Here is a 16,479-nt window from a genome sequence, read left to right on the forward strand (position 1 = left end):
TCAGACGCCACATAAATGAAATGCCGTCTGTCAAAATCCTATGCCTGTGTGCATGTTATTGTTTGGGCAAATCTGACAGACTGAAATTTGACCCAGTGGACACTGCAAACTTCTGTCAAGCTGTTGTGGGTATTTGTACGGCCCAAACCAGGGCTTTGCAGTGGTCGTGCCTAACCCTTGTGTGATCTCTGTAGCAGTAAGCCATTTTGTCCACTGGAGGGAGGTCCTGTACCTCTGTTCTTCTAGATGATCTTATCAACTCCAATATTCCTTTTATTTGTGTGTGAGTCTGGCTTATACTTGAAGAATCAGCCCTGTGGACACTTGTTCATTTGTAAGAATCTGTGTTGTTCATCAATGTGCAGGTGCTTGTCTCCCGTCTCGCTTGGCTCTCGATATTATCATAACATTGCTGCACCTGGGCTCAGGACAGCGTAGTGGCTGAATAAAAGGCTAGACTGTCATTCTGTGCCGACTGCTCGTTCTATGACCTAGTCTTCATAACAAAAGCATGAACATCACGGCGAAGGTGAGATATTTATCACCTTGATGCACTTGTGACAACGTTATTCTCTTTGAAGCTATTTTTTTTCATTTCTGTCTGAATGGCGATATTGAAATGCAGACCCATCAACGGGGTTTTACTCATCTGTGTAGGTGAATTATTTATGATAAAAGTACAAAAGGCATTTTCTCTGGTAGAAGTTGCTCTATGCTGTCAAAGTTGTCTCATTTTCTCTGCATCTTTTTTTTTTTTTAAATCTTCTGTGCATTCTTGTCATTTTTGGCTCGTGCTACTCTAAGTTTCCTTTGCAGTTCTGAATAAAATATGAAAAACTAATAATGCATCAGTCTGTTCCATTAAATCCATAGTATTGGTTTGCAAAAAATCTTTCTACTGTAAGCTGTTCTTGCCTCTGAGTGACCACAGGCCTCGATGTTATTCATTAAGACTCATAAGCATGCATATGAGCTATTAGGAACCCTCAATTTGTTAGTGGATGATTTTAAACCAATGATCAAATTCTCATTTGTCTGATTACTCTCAGTTGGAATAATTTTTGCATAACATTTCAATAAACTACCAGTGAACCCTTCATTAACATTTAGATTGCAGTTCCCATGATAATCCAGGATCTGATTGCAACTGAAGAGAAATCACAAAGCTGAACTCTGCTCATAACCCACGGATACCAAGAAGCCATTAGTGGCTTTGTGCAGTGCACGTGATGTCACCTGATGTCCATGTGAGGGTTTGAGGAAACTCTGTTCCTCAATGGTGACTACCAGGGGCATTTGTGTTAACGTTTTAAAACGTGTTATAAATATAGAATGTGGCCTCAGATGTCAGCAGACTTGCATGAGGGAAAGAAGGCACTGATGCATAGCAGGTCAGAGGTCAACTCTTGGTCTCTTCCTGGTCGAATTTAGATGAGTCACACATCTTCTCATATCTCCAGTATATTCCGGTATATTTAGTCCATTGATGCCTTCGACAGCATGAGCAGAACAATTTGGTTTGAAAATTAAATTAAAGATAAGAAATAACGACTAGTTATGCTGCTTTATTGCAGGCTAACCCGGGTACAAATAAATACATCATATGATTGCTTTGTGAGGGGTACAATTCGTAAGCGTAGTTGATTTGTTGCACAGCTTATCAGCCCCTTTCTCCTTTGACCTTCAGTGAAAAGGAGCATCCACGTGACCACCACTGAGCAATTTGGCTGGTGGACTCATCACAACATTCGCACTGACAGTGGTACCTTAGTAGGGTTTTTATTATTATTATTGTTTTAAAGCTGTCAACAGCAACCAAACATATTTAACCAGCAAAAGTGCCGTGGTCCAATAACTGACACTGATGAAGGATGAGGCACACAAAATCTATAACTGTAACTATTACATTACAGACATTTAGCAGATGCTCTTATCCAGATCGACGTACGATGAACACATACCCAGCACCTGGGGAGCAGTTGGGGATTAGATGCCTTGCTCAAGGGCACTTCAGCTATGGATTTCCCTGCCTGTCCTTGGAATCCAACCAGCAGGGAATCCCTGGGAATCCCAAGTCTGCTTCTTTAAAATGTAGTTCATAGGGTGCCCCATATAAGATGTGCCTTAACTCCTCCTGCCATATCATCATATATACACCTGTAAGTGTATATACTGATAGAAATATATATTTGGCATGCTTGAAACTGGTACAGTCTGGTCTGATTCCTACTTGTTTTGGTGAGTTAAATCCTTGAGATTCATCTTCGCTCGCACATTCTGCTCTCTGCTTAAAGAAGGCTATCTTGATCAGTGATGTCTTTCTTCTTTTCACAAGACTACGATCCTGACGGGTGATGTAATGGTACGGTACATAATGTCTGTCTTCTTTCATACGGTAGTGTAGTTTAAACCAGTGACATTAGCTTCATCAATTAAATCATCATCCAATCACAGAGCTACAACACACTCTTGAATGTGAATATACCCTGGTGAAAAATAAATGTGATAAGTGTGCTAAAATTTAGCATAGTTTTGTGTACTTGAAGCCACACTAATCATCAATATACTTCAGGTGTGTTTATGATTAGTTAACTTGAGGCATGCTATTTTGGAACGACTAATTTTGTACTAAATATATTTTAATTGTAATTAAATTGTAGAAAAGTGCAACTTGAAGTGTATTTAGTGTACTTTTATGTGCTAAAGTGGAACAACTTAAAGTATATTTTGTATACTTTAAGTATATGACTTTATATGTACTAATATATGCTTAATTAGTACTTTATTTGTATTATAAGTACCTTAAAAATTAGTACACTTTAGAAATTACACATAACTTTCACTTAAAGTATATTTTAGTATAATATATTTCTATAAAGGGCGGCACGGTGGTGTAGTGGTTAGCGCTGTCGCCTCACAGCAAGAAGGTCCTGGGTTCGAGCCCCGGGGCCGGTGAGGGCCTTTCTGTGCGGAGTTTGCATGTTCTCCCCGTGTCCGCGTGGGTTTCCTCCGGGTGCTCCGGTTTCCCCCACAGTCCAAAGACATGCAGGTTAGGTTAACTGGTGACTCTAAATTGAGCGTAGGTGTGAATGTGAGTGTGAATGGTTGTCTGTGTCTATGTGTCAGCCCTGTGATGACCTGGCGACTTGTCCAGGGTGTACCCCGCCTTTCGCCCATAGTCAGCTGGGATAGGCTCCAGCTTGCCTGCGACCCTGTAGAAGGATAAAGCGGCTAGAGATAATGAGATGAGATATTTCTATAAAGTGTAATATAGTATAATTATTTTAAAGTGTGTTAAAAGTGTTAGCGTGAAAGCGTGATGTTAGTATACTTTTTATATATTTACAAAAAGTACAATTTGCGTAAGTACATTTTCAATATACTATTGAAAATATGAATATACTTTAAATACAATAAAGTACTTTTTTTTGCCAGGGTATATTAATGCTTGTCCTACAATAAACTGAGAAACATCTCTGAGCAGCTGTGTCTGTGTCAGTGACTGACTGCTCCCGGATCAATCCGTGAGGCAGAATCTCTTACGCGGCAGAGGTCTACATTCCTAGATCATACTTTGTCAGTTCAACCTCCTTCGGTACAGACAGATCAAAACCTATCATGTACACTCTCAGAAATAAAGTACTTTTCCTTGTTGCTGGGGTGAAGTCTCAAGGGTACATTTTTTGTACCATTGGTATATATTTTTTTATCTTTAAAAAGCAATAGGCTATCAGGTATGTAATTGGACCTGAAGGATCCCTGATACAGCTTTAAAGCTGTACTGTAAAAAGACTTGAAGGGTCACTATACATGCACTTTCCTAGGTACAATAGAATAGTTAGCTACGGACTAAAGTACGGTGGTGTAGTGGTTAGCACTGTTGCCTCACAGCAAGAAGGTTCTGGGTTCGAAGCTGACGGGGGCCTTTGTGTGTCTGTGTGGGTTTCCCCCACAGTCCAAAGACATGCAGATTAGGTAAAATACCCAGCCACTGGGGTTGGGCAAGACAGTGCATATTTGTGACAGTCCTAAGCCTGGATAGATAGAAGGCCCAGTGTAAGATCAGTGTGAGCTAAACTGGTTATTATTAAAGTACCATTTGCCCTTCATGATGCCACACAAACAGCAATGAAAAGTACCTTTATTTCTGAGAGGATTAGTGTTAAAATAGTTAAAATGCAGTAATATACTCATACCAAAACAATACAGATGCCAAGATGTCACCCAAATATCATCCGGTTATTGGTAATCCTCTGGTGTTCCCTTTCCAAAACAAAAACACTGAGTGTGCATTACTAGCATCTTAATGTTGATATTTTATCTTTTCTATTGGGTTACACTAATTCATAGCCTCATGAAGAACACGCTGCTGGATGTGCACGATACAGACTAATGTTTTCCGTCATGGAATTTGGATAATAAGGAAAAATAGTGATCACGCTGCTCCTCTCTCTCTCTCTCTCTCTCTCTCTCTCTCTGTCAGTATACTGAAGTCGTGCTCTCTCATTATACTGTAGTCTCTCTCAGTATACTGTAGTCTCTCTCAGCCTCTCTCAGTATACTGTAGTCTCTCTCATTATACTGTAGTCTCTCTGTCTCTCTCAGTATACTGTAGTCTCTGTCTCTCAGTATACTGTAGTCTCTCTCTCAGTATACTGTAGTCTCTGTCTCTCATTATACTGTAGTCTCACTCTCTCAGTATACTGTAGTCTCTCAGTATACTGTAGTCGCTCTCTCAGTATACTGTACTCTGTCTCTCTCATTATACTGTAGTCTCTCTCTCATTATACTGTAGTCTCTCTCTCAGCCTCTCTCAGTATACTGTAGTCTCTCTCATTATACTGTAGTCTCTCTGTCTCTCTCAGTATACTGTAGTCTCTGTCTCTCAGTATACTGTAGTCTCTCTCTCAGTATACTGTAGTCTCTGTCTCTCATTATACTGTAGTCTCACTCTCTCAGTATACTGTAGTCTCTCAGTATACTGTAGTCGCTCTCTCAGTATACTGTACTCTGTCTCTCTCATTATACTGTAGTCTCTCTCTCAGTATACTGTAGTCTGTCTTTCATTATACTGTAGTCTCTCAGTATACTGTAGTCTCACTCTCTCAGTATACTGTAGTCGCTCTCTCAGTATACTGTACTCTGTCTCTCTCATTATACTGTAGTCTCTTTCCCTCATTATACTGTAGTGTCTCTCTCCCAGTATACTGTAGTCTCTCTTTCTCAGCATACTGTACTCTCTGTCTCTCTCATTATACTGTAGTCTCTCAGTATACTGTAGTGTCTCTCTATCTCTCTCAGTATACTGTAGTGTCTCTGTATACTGTAGTCTCTCTCTCTAAGTATACTGTAGTGTCTCTCTCTCAGTATACTGTAGTCTCTCTCTCAGTATACTGTAGTGTCTCTCTTTCAGTATACTGTAGTCTCTCTCAGTATACTGTAGTCTCTCTAAGTATACTGTAGTGTCTCTCTCTGTCTCTCTCTCAGTATACTGTAGTCTCTCAGTATACTGTAGTCTCTGTCTCTCAGTATACTGTAGTCTCAGTATACTGTAGTCTCTGTCTCTCATTATACTGTAGTCTCCCAGTATACTGTAGTCTCTCTCAGTATACTGTAGTCTCTGTCTCTCATTATACTGTAGTCTCTCAGTATACTGTACTCTGTCTCTCTCATTATACTGTAGTCTCTTTCCCTCATTATACTGTAGTGTCTCTCTCAGTATACTGTAGTGTCTCTCTCCCAGTATACTGTAGTCTCTCTTTCTCAGCATACTGTACTCTCTGTCGCTCTCATTATACTGTAGTCTCTCTCTCAGTATACTGTAGTGTGTCTCTATCTCTCTCAGTATACTGTAGTCTCTCTCTCAGTATACTGTAGTGTCTCTCTCAGTATACTGTAGTCTCTCAGTATACTGTAGTGTCTCTCTGTCTCTTTCTCAGTATACTGTCGTCTCTGTCTCTCTCTCAGTATACTGTAGTCTCTCTCTCACTATACTGTAGTCTCTCCCTCAGTATACTGTAGTGTCTCTCTCTGTCTCTCTCAGTATACTGTAGTCTCTCTCTCAGTATACTGTAGTCTCTCTCAGTATACTGTAGTGTCTCTCAGTATACTGTAGTCTCTCTCAGTATACTGTAGTGTCTCTCTCTGTCTCTCTCAGTATACTGTAGTCTCTCTAAGTATACTGTAGTGTCTCTCTCTCAGTATACTGTAGTGTCTCTCTCTGTCTCTCAGTATACTGTCGTCTCTGTCTCTCTCTCAGTATACTGTAGTGTCTCTCTCTCTCTCTCTCAGTATACTGTAGTCTCTCAGTATACTGTAGTGTCTCTCTCAGTATACTGTAGTCTCTCTCTCAGTATACTGTAGTGTCTCTGTCTCTCAGTATACTGTCGTCTCTGTCTCTCTCTCAGTATACTGTAGTCTCTCTCTCTCAGTATACTGTAGTGTCTCTCTCAGTATACTGTAGTCTCTCAGTATACTGTAGTGTCTCTCTCAGTATACTGTAGTGTCTCTCTTAGTATACTGTCATCTCTGTCTCTCTCTCATTATACTGTAGTCTCTCTCTCTCAGTATACTGTAGTGTCTCTCTCAGTATACTGTAGTCTCTCTCTCAGTATACTGTAGTGTCTTTCTCTCAGTATACTGTAGTGTCTCTGTCTCTCTCTCAGTATACTGTAGTCTCTCTCTCTGTCTCTCTCAGTATACTGTAGTGTCTCTCTCAGTATACTGTAGTGTCTCTCTCAGTATACTGTAGTGTCTCTCTCAGTATACTGTAGTGTCTTTCTCTCAGTATACTGTAGTGTCTCTCTCTGTCTCTCAGTATACTGTAGTGTCTCTCTCTCAGTATACTGTAGTCTCTCAGTATACTGTAGTCTCTCTTAGTATACTGTAGTCTCTCAGTATACTGTAGTGTCTCTCTCAGTATACTGTAGTCTCTCTCAGTATACTGTAGTGTCTCTCTGTCTCTCTCTCAGTATACTGTAGTGTCTCTCTGTCTCTCTCTCAGTATACTGTAGTCTCTCTCTCTCTCTAAGTATACTGTAGTGTCTCTCTCTGTCTCTCTCAGTATACTGTAGTGTCTCTCTCAGTATACTGTAGTGTCTCTCTGTCTCTCTCAGTATACTGTAGTGTCTCTCTCTCAGTATACTGTAGTCTCTCTCTTAGTATACTGTAGTCTCTCAGTATACTGTAGTGTCTCTCTCAGTATACTGTAGTCTCTCTCAGTATACTGTAGTGTCTCTCTGTCTCTCTCTCAGTATACTGTCGTCTCTGTCTCTCTCAATATACTGTAGTCTCTCTCTCTCTGTATACTGTAGTGTCTCTCTCTCAGTATACTGTAGTGTCTCTCTCTGAGTATACTGTCGTCTCTGTCTCTCTCTCAGTATACTATAGTCTCTCTCAGTATACTGTAGTCTCTCTCTCTCTCTCTCTCTCTCTCAGTATACTGTAGTGTCTCTCTCTCTGTCTCTCTCAGTATACTGTAGTCTCTCTAAGTATACTGTAGTGTCTCTCTCAGTATACTGTAGTCTCTCTAAGTATACTGTAGTGTCTCTCTCAGTATACTGTAGTGTCTCTCAGTATACTGTAGTCTCTCTCTCAGTATACTGAGTACACTGAGTATACTGTAGTCTCTCTGTGTCTCAGTATACTGTAGTCTCTCTAAGTATACTGTAGCGTCTCTCAGTATACTGTGGTCTCTCTAAGTATACTGTAGTGTCTCTCTCTGTCTCTCTCAGTATACTGTAGTGTCTCTCTCTCTCAGTATACTGTAGTGTCTTTCTCTCAGTATACTGTACTCTCTCAGTATACTGTAGTCTCTCTGTCTCTCAGTATACTGTTGTCTCTGTCTCTCTCTCAGTATACTGTAGTCTCTCTGTCTCTCTCTCAGTATACTGTAGTGTCTCTCTCTCTCAGTATACTGGAAGTGTCTCTCAGTATACTGTAGTCTCTCTCTCAGTATACTGAGTACACTGAGTATACTGTAGTCTCTCTGTGTCTCAGTATACTGTAGTCTCTCTAAGTATACTGTAGTGTCTCTCAGTATACTGTGGTCTCTAAGTATACTGTAGTGTCTCTCTCTGTCTCTCTCAGTATACTGTAGTGTCTCTCTCAGTATACTGTAGTGTCTTTCTCTCAGTATACTGTACTCTCTCTTTCAGTATACTGTAGTCTCTCTGTCTCTCAGTATACTGTTGTCTCTGTCTCTCTCTCAGTATACTGTAGTCTCTCTGTCTCTCTCTCAGTATACTGTAGTCTCTCAGTATACTGTAGTCTCTGTCTCTCTCTCTCTCTCTCTCTCTCTCTCTCTCTCTCTCTCTCTCTCTCAGTATACTGTAGTGTCTCTCTCAGTATACTGTAGTGTCTCTCTCTCAGTATACTGTAGTGTCTCTCTCTCTGTTTCTCTCTCTGAGTATACCGTAGTGTCTCTCTCTCGCATCAATTCCCAGCTCGCCTGTGACGTAGCGCGTGCGTGTCCGCCAACCCACAGCGGCGCGGAGGATGGAAAGGAGCTCTCCCCTGTCTCTCCCCTGTCTTCACCCAACGCTCTCTCAGTGCTACATGGAACCATGTCTTCGACTAACAGCTTCCCGAGTGTGTGCAGTATCGGCGGCTGGGATCCTCTCATCTCCGCCATTCCCGCCACTAAAGTTGAGCTCACCGTGTCGTGCAGGTGAGTGACGCGCCGCGCGCGCGCGCGCTGCCTGGGGCTCAGTCCCTGTGGGCACATCTGGCAGGAAATTTCCGCTGAAATCACAGGAAATAGGGTTTAAAACGCTGCAGCTGGGGATGTGTTCTAATTGTTTATAGTGTAATATGTGGTGTGTGTCGGCATTTATTTCTGTTTTGCCGTCACATTTAAGAAGAAACGATATAGTTGCGTCTCCCAGAGCCTCCTGAATCATGCAACATCAGGAGTAAACATCAGAGTCCTGCTTTTACACAACCCACCACCGAGGTGTAGCCTCATCACTCTCTCTCACTCTTTACAGCATGTGTACTGGATACTGAGTTGCTGATTTCTTTTCTGTTTAGCACTCTGTTCTCAGTTGCTGTATGTTGAGAAGTCGCAGTCAGGATATGTTTTATACACTCATTCCAAGTGCACTGTTTGTGTGTGCAGTGTTTGGGCTGCTGTTGTTTATGCTTTTCTTACTGCACTAACTGGCATTGTCATGATTATTTTATTACTATTTCTAGAAGACAGCCCTAATCTTAATTAGTACGATTGTGTGATCTCATCTCATTATCTCATCTCATTATCTCTAGCCGCTTTATCCTGTTCTACAGGGTCACAGGCAAGCTGGAGCCTATCCCAGCTGACTACGGGCAAAAGGCGGGGTACACCCTGGACAAGTCGCCAGGTCATCACAGGGCTGACACAGAGACACAGACAACCATTCACACTCACATTCACACCTACGGTCAATTTAGAGTCACCAGTTAACCTAACCTGCATGTCTTTGGACTGTGGGGGGAAACCGGAGCACCCGGAGGAAACCCACGCGGACACGGGGAGAACATGCAAACTCCGCACAGAAAGGCCCTCGCCGGCCACAGGGCTCGAACCCGGACCTTCTTGCTGTGAGGCGACAGCGCTAACCACTACACCACCGTGCCGCCCACGATTGTACAATGTAGCTGATAATTGAGCAAACTGAACAGTTTATTAAGGTCAAGTTGGTCGAAGAATGAATCAGCTGACTTTTATTGGTATAATAATTATGCAGTACAATCTAATAGAGCTAATGCATGATGGTGCAGTGCTTAGTACTGTTGCCTCACAGCAGGCAGTTCTGTGTTCACACCTGCCAGTCACCTGGGGTTTAGATGGTATGATCTCCTGGTGCCTGCGTGGGTTTCCTCTCACAATGCAAACGCTTTAAAATGGTCAACTGGCTACTCTAAATTGTTGCTCAGTGTCAGCTGGGATTGACTTCAGCTCCTCCATCACTCTCGTTACATAAGTGGTATAGATAATGGATGGATGGAGTCCAGTATGAATGGTTGTCTGTGTCTATGTGTCAGCCCTGCGATAACCTGGCGACTTGTCCAGGGTGTACCCCGCCTCTCGCCCATAGTCAGCTGGGATAGGCTCCAGCTTGCCTGCGACCCTGTAGGACAGGATAAGCAGCTACAGATAATGGATGGATGGAGTCCTGATAGCAGACATATTTTATTTTTTTGCTTCAGTGCTTCCAGTCATAATTATTTTCATCACAGCTTCTGAATTCAAAACCGACTGGTTGAATTTTGAAACTGTCTCCACAAAGTGCTGTTATTTCCCCTGAAATGATACCATGATCTCTGGTTTGATTGAGCATCCTGCCTGAAATGACAAACAATTAGAAAGTGACTATAGGTTCGAGTCTGGGGCGAGGCAATAAATCTGGGGACTCCTGACTGAAACGCTTAGATCTTATTTCTGCAAGTATTGATAATTTTAACAAGTTTATTATGCAGTATTCCTTTTAATATATTGATCTGCTCACATTCTGTTTTATTCATAACCTAAATATTTGGATTTTTAATACTTGCTTGTGTAAGTGGTTTATGGTTTCACTCACCAAGGAATAAAATGTCTTTGACGTAAAGATTCCACAGAGTGTACCTCTCTTTGTGTTAAAATATACCAATAATACAAGTCAAGTATAATGTATTTTATGGACCAGAAAAATAAATGCAATTTCACAGTTCAGTGGTCTGTGATAAAGTTGAAATTTGAATGAAAAAAATCAGGTTGCTAAGGTTAGATAGCAGATTAATTAATACATAGCATTTTTTTTTTTTAGCAGAGTGAATGGTCACCGTACTCCAACAGACTTAAAGCATTCCCATTTTGCATTGGGGGTGTTTTCCAACTGTGTGCTTGTTTGTTTGTATGTATGTATCTCTGTATTTATTGAGTTTGGTTTGCCAGTCAGGTGGCACGGTGGTGCAGTGGGTAGCACTGTCACCTCACAGCAAGAAGGTCCGGGTTCGAGCCCCGTGGCCGGTGAGGGCCTTTCTGTGCGGAGTTTGCATGTTCTCCCTGTGTCTGCATGGGTTTCCTCCGGGTGCTCCGGTTTCCCCCACAGTCCAAAGACATGCAGGTTAGGTTAACTGGTGGCTCTAAATTGACCGTAGGTGCGAATGGTTGTTTTTCTCTGTGTCAGCCCTGCGATGACCTGGCGATTTGTCCAGGGTGTACCCCGCCTCTTGCCCATAGGCTCCAGCTTGCCTGCGACCCTGTAGAACAGGATAAGTGGCTACAGATGATGGATGGATGGAGGGTTTGCCAGTCATGCAATTTCTGATAGAGTTTAAGAGCAGCTTTTTCAGTGAATATACATATTTTACAGTATTAGTACAATGGTTAAATTTCTTAATAAATAAGTTGATTCCTATACTGATTCTGTTTTCGGTTTTCCCTTACATAGTATGTTACCTCAGGTTAGACCACTTGAGTTGAATAAAAGGATTTAAAAAAAACTAGTTAAAATGAAAATGCTGATGTTTTGAGTTAAAATTGTGTTTTGATTTTGCAGTATAAAATAGCAGCACTCATGTTGCATAACCTAATACAGTGCCCTCCAACGATGATTGGCATCCCTTGTAAAGATTAGTAAAAAGGGTTAGAAAAAATCAACTTTTTGATAAAGTTGCTTCATCTCACACTGAAAAAAATTAGAAAAACCCAATCTTTAACTGAAATCAATTTACTCAGAGAATAATAAATCTCTTATCAAGAAATAATTATTTTCAACAAAAACACATGTGCCACTATTATTGGGTCTCTCCCTGGAAATGATAGTGAACGCAATGTAACTGAAGCATGTTTCCTATTTAAATTGTACATTTTTTGAGTTGATTGGAGTGTGTAGGAACTTTCAAGCTGTAATCCATGGCTTCCTGATTAACTGGGGAACAAATATGAGGTGACACAGAGGCCAAATTCCCTTAGTCGTCCATCAGCATGGGAAAGATAAGAGAACACACAAACCAAATGAGGGAGAAGTGTGTTGACCACAAGTCAGGGATGGAATGGTTATAAAAAATAGCTACTTGCCTGAAAATGTCCATTTCTACTGTTAGGGAAATAATAAATGAGTGCACTGAGAGCACAATATCCCCCGTTGGCAACTATGCCATAACTCTGGTAAAATGCGACTGAATTGAACAAAATTGGAATATGCATATTACTGACATATAACAAAGAATCCTGTCAAGTTTTGTGAAATTCCTCCAAAAATTGTGAGAGGAGTTGATTTCAGGAGGCGAGTACCCTTCCTGGGATGGACGGACGGACATCGCCACGACATAATTCCCCTCCGGGCCTTTCAGCCAGCTGGGGATAATAAAAATTGTGAGGGAAGTTGATTTCAGAAAGCAAGCACACCTTGATGAAATTGCCAAAGTACAAGTTTGTTAATAATCAAGGGCATAACTCTGGTAAAATTTGCCCAAATTAAACGAAATTTCAATATGCATATAACTGTCATATAACAAAAGCTTTTTGCCAAGTTTGGTGAAATTCCTCCACAAATTGTGAGAGGAGTTGATTTCAGAAGAATGTACACCCTCGTGAAATTGTCAAAGTACAAGTTATTTAATCAAGGGTCAAAACTCTGGTAAAATTTTCACAAATGAAATTAAATCCCAGTCTGCGTATTACCATCATATAACAAGGTCTTTTGCCAAGCTTTGAGAAATTCGTCCAAAAATTATGAGGGGAGTTGATGTCAGAAGGCAAGCACACCTTCGTGAAATTGTGAAAGTACAAGGTTGTTAATCAAGGGCCACAACTCTGGTAAAATGTGACCGAATTTAGCAAAATTACAATATGCATACTACCGACATAATCAATGCCTCTTGTCAAGTTTCATGAAATTCCTCCAAAAATTGTGAGAGTTGATGTCAGAAGGAAAACACACACTCATGAAATTGTCAAATTATAATTTTGTTAATCAAGGGCTGTAACTCTGGTAAAATGTGACCCAATTTAACGAAATTACAATATGCGTATTACCAACATATAACAAAGAATCCTGCCAAGTTTCGTGAACTTCATCCAAAAATTGTGAGAGGAGTTGATTTCAGAATTTGAGCACCCTTCCCAGGACGGACGGATGGAAATCGCCACGGCATAATCCCCCTTCGGGCCTTTCGGCCAGCGGGGGGATAAAAAGTGGACACCAACTGGAACTGTTACAAATTTGCCTGGAAGAGGACCAAAGTTTATTTTTCCCCATACAGTGAGGAGGATGGTGAGAGGCAAAAAATAAAAATAAAAAAAATCCCTAAGGATCACTGTTGGTTAATTACAAGAAAAAGTAAAATCTTGGGGTTTCCAAGTCTCCAAACCCACCATCAGACACCACCTCAATACCAACAGATTATTTGGAAGGTATGACAGAAAAAAGCCTTTTCTGTCAGTTAACCAAAAACGTAAGCGCCTGAAGTTTGCGAAACGCTACTACAACTTTGAATGAAATCGTGTTCTCTGGTCTGATGTAACAAAAATGGAGCTTTTTGCCAATAAACACTCAAGGTGGATTTGGTGTAAAAAGAAGGATGGCTATAATGAAAAGAACTTGATCCCATCTGTAAAATATGGTGGAAGTTCTGTGATGTTTTGGGGCTGTTGTTCCTCAAAAGACCTGGAAACCTTGTTAGTAGCTATCATGATGGACTTGATGTAATATTCTGAGATATTGTGAATGTTTTAAGGGTGTCATCAGAAGTTAGTTAAAGTTGGCTCAAAATCTAATCCAGACTCCTCAAAACACATGGTGGTCAGCTAAGCTCACTGTTCACTGATACCCCTTTTCCACCAAATCAGTTCCAGGGCTGGTTCGGGGCCAGTGCTGGTGCTGGTTCACAACTCGTTCAACTTGCGAACCAGCTGGGAACCAGTTTGCTTTTCCATAGCTCGGGGTGCTAAGGGGAGCCACGTCATTACGTCACTGTATACGTCAGTTACGTCGCTGCGTTTGCATAAACCTTGGCGTGAACATCAAAGCAACAACAGCATGGAGAAGAAGAAGAACAACAAACAGCAACAATAATGGATGACTGCTGCTTTACTGCATCCATGATATCTCGCCGCTTATTTAAAAATGGCGCCCTCTCGCAGTCTTGCTATTGTTGTTGGTCTTAACAACACCCCCCCCCCCCCCCCCCCCCCCCCCCCCCCGCTGACGTAAGCAGTTCTTTCCTCTGGCCCAGCAAAGAGCTGGTGCTACCCTGGAACCGGTTTTTCTGGCCCAGAGCCAGTTCTTTGTCAGTGGAAACAGAAAACCCGGTTCCAAACTAAGCACTGGCCCCGAACCAGCCCTGGAACTGCTTTGGTGGAAAAGGGGTAAAAGTGTTACTATCGCTGGGGCGCCTTGTTAGTTGTTAAAATGCCCGTTGCTTGTGTTGTTTTGGGCTGCTCAGATCAAACAAACCGGGAAACTGATACGTTTCTTCCGGGTTCTCCATGAAGTGATGATAAGGATGAAAGAGCAAAGGATTTTACCAAAAGACGATGAGGAAGGTGGCTCTTGAACCTTTCATTGCGATCAAAGGGATTAGAGTCGAGGAAGTGATCAGTTTGTGAAGGGTTTGTAAATTCCTCTGATTTATTTAGTTTGGATTCGCAAATCACTTTTCTTGACATTTTCCATTATTTCGTGATTTTTTGAAGTTCAGCAGATGCTTAAGTCCTCATGTGTTTTTGCTTACTGTTTGATCGTGGTCGCCATATTGTAAACTGACATGTATGTTTTCACTTTATTTATCAGGATGTCCTAGCAATCTTTACAAGGACAATGATGTACACTGAACTAGATAGATAAGATAATTGAGATGATCCACGTAAACACAGAAGCAGAACTCATGAGTTAACAACACAAAACTGCTTCCCCGGTCATGCAGTTAGAGTGAGCCATGATAACTTCTCCATCCTGTTTCACCAATACCCAGGTCTTTAAAGAGGTTTCTGTGGATCTGTGTGAATGATTTACCTGGAAGAGAAGAGCAGGGAGGATTGAGAATCGAGCAGCTGTTTTTTTTTTTTTTTTTTACACCTGATACTAAAACTTGTAGCGTCCCAGCAACCACCCCAAAAACGTGTACAAAAAGCCCAAAAACGTCTGCTTACCTGGGCATAAACGATACAGGATTTCAATTTTCCAATTCATATGAAAAATCTTTCTGTGATAACATGTAAAGATCTCTCCCATTGCAAAGAGCAACTTTCTGAAGGTATCTTGACCGTGCATTGGCCTCTAAACTGTAAAAATAGTCGGAGACGGTTTCACTAGCTCTTCACATAACAGCAACCGAGTTGGTTTGCCTGAGCACCACTTCATTCGCCAGAAGTAAACTCGCAAGCAAAAGTCACGTGACTGAATACAATCTATTGATTGTTTTTTTTTCTTCTTTTTACAGAACATGGCGTACCGTTGACATTAAGGTTTTTCTTTTGATCAGATATTTTAGTGAAGCTGCCAGAAGATTCGGGGAACTGGACCAGATTTGAAAAAATGTCGTGACTTAAAATTGCTGATCCCAACTTTAAGTCCAAAATTGCAGAAACTGCAGAATCAGCATCACTGCCAACATGGCACAGGCTGTGAGTGCACCAAAAATAACATGATAAATGTACATATTAGTGTAATGCATGTGTATTCTTGTTTCTTTAATGGTCTCAACCCCTATAGCTCCAAACAGTGACCTTTCAGCTGCAGTGACTCTTCAGTTTTAAGCTAATGTTAGATGAATGTTAAACTCTTGAAATAAAGGACAGTTTAATTCTATGAAAACAGAAGCTTTATTTCTGGCTCACACTTACGGTATCCTAACCTTTTAGTTACCTTTTAATAGTTAAGAGGCAAGGAGCATCTTTATGGACATGTAATATGTGGACTTTTGTATGTTGAAGACTGCGGCATTGTAGGATTCCACTTAATACATGCAAATGGAGAAAGGAGGAAGACAATGAATCAAATTTTAAAGCTTAAAGACTGTGTACTTCCCAAGAGCAGCGAGAAGTCAGGTTCTGTGATAATATTTTTAATCAAATTTAATTAAAACCATTATTTAAAAACTTAATTTGCTAGATAAAACACTTACATATTAACTAACGCTTAATACATGTCGACGCTTAAAACAAAGTGTCTTGGAAAAACGCCAACATCCATTTAGACTGAATTTCTTACAGAAATCTTCTTCGTGTTAAAGCATCTGATCTCTAAGACTGATTATAATGTTAAATTATATTACAGGCATTTAGCAGATGCTCTTTTCCAGAGCAACATACAACATACCCAGAGCAGCCTAAGGGAGCAGTTGCCTTGCTCAAGGGCACTTCAGCCATTCCTGTTGGTCCAAGGAATCAAACTGGCACCCTTTTGGTCCCGAAGCTGCTTCTCTAACCATTAGGCCATATGTCCAACTAATGGATGAGGCCTCATTACCATCATCCTGTCACGATGTCATCGCTAAGATTGTTACTCAAAT

General features: G+C 41.1%; 1 protein-coding gene across 1 annotated transcript in view; it reads left to right on the plus strand.

Annotated features, from left to right (window-relative positions):
- The first annotated feature begins 8,564 nt into the window (after positions 1–8,564).
- Positions 8,565–16,479, plus strand: part of cpne8 (copine VIII) — a 147,329-nt gene continuing 139,414 nt past the window's right edge. The window contains exon 1 of the mRNA XM_060909593.1: positions 8,565–8,668. Coding sequence (XP_060765576.1) covers positions 8,565–8,668 — 104 coding nt within the window. The remainder of the gene's footprint in view (positions 8,669–16,479) is intronic.

The sequence above is a fragment of the Neoarius graeffei genome, chromosome 2 (genome assembly GCF_027579695.1).
Source record: "Neoarius graeffei isolate fNeoGra1 chromosome 2, fNeoGra1.pri, whole genome shotgun sequence".
Classification (NCBI taxonomy): domain Eukaryota; kingdom Metazoa; phylum Chordata; class Actinopteri; order Siluriformes; family Ariidae; genus Neoarius; species Neoarius graeffei.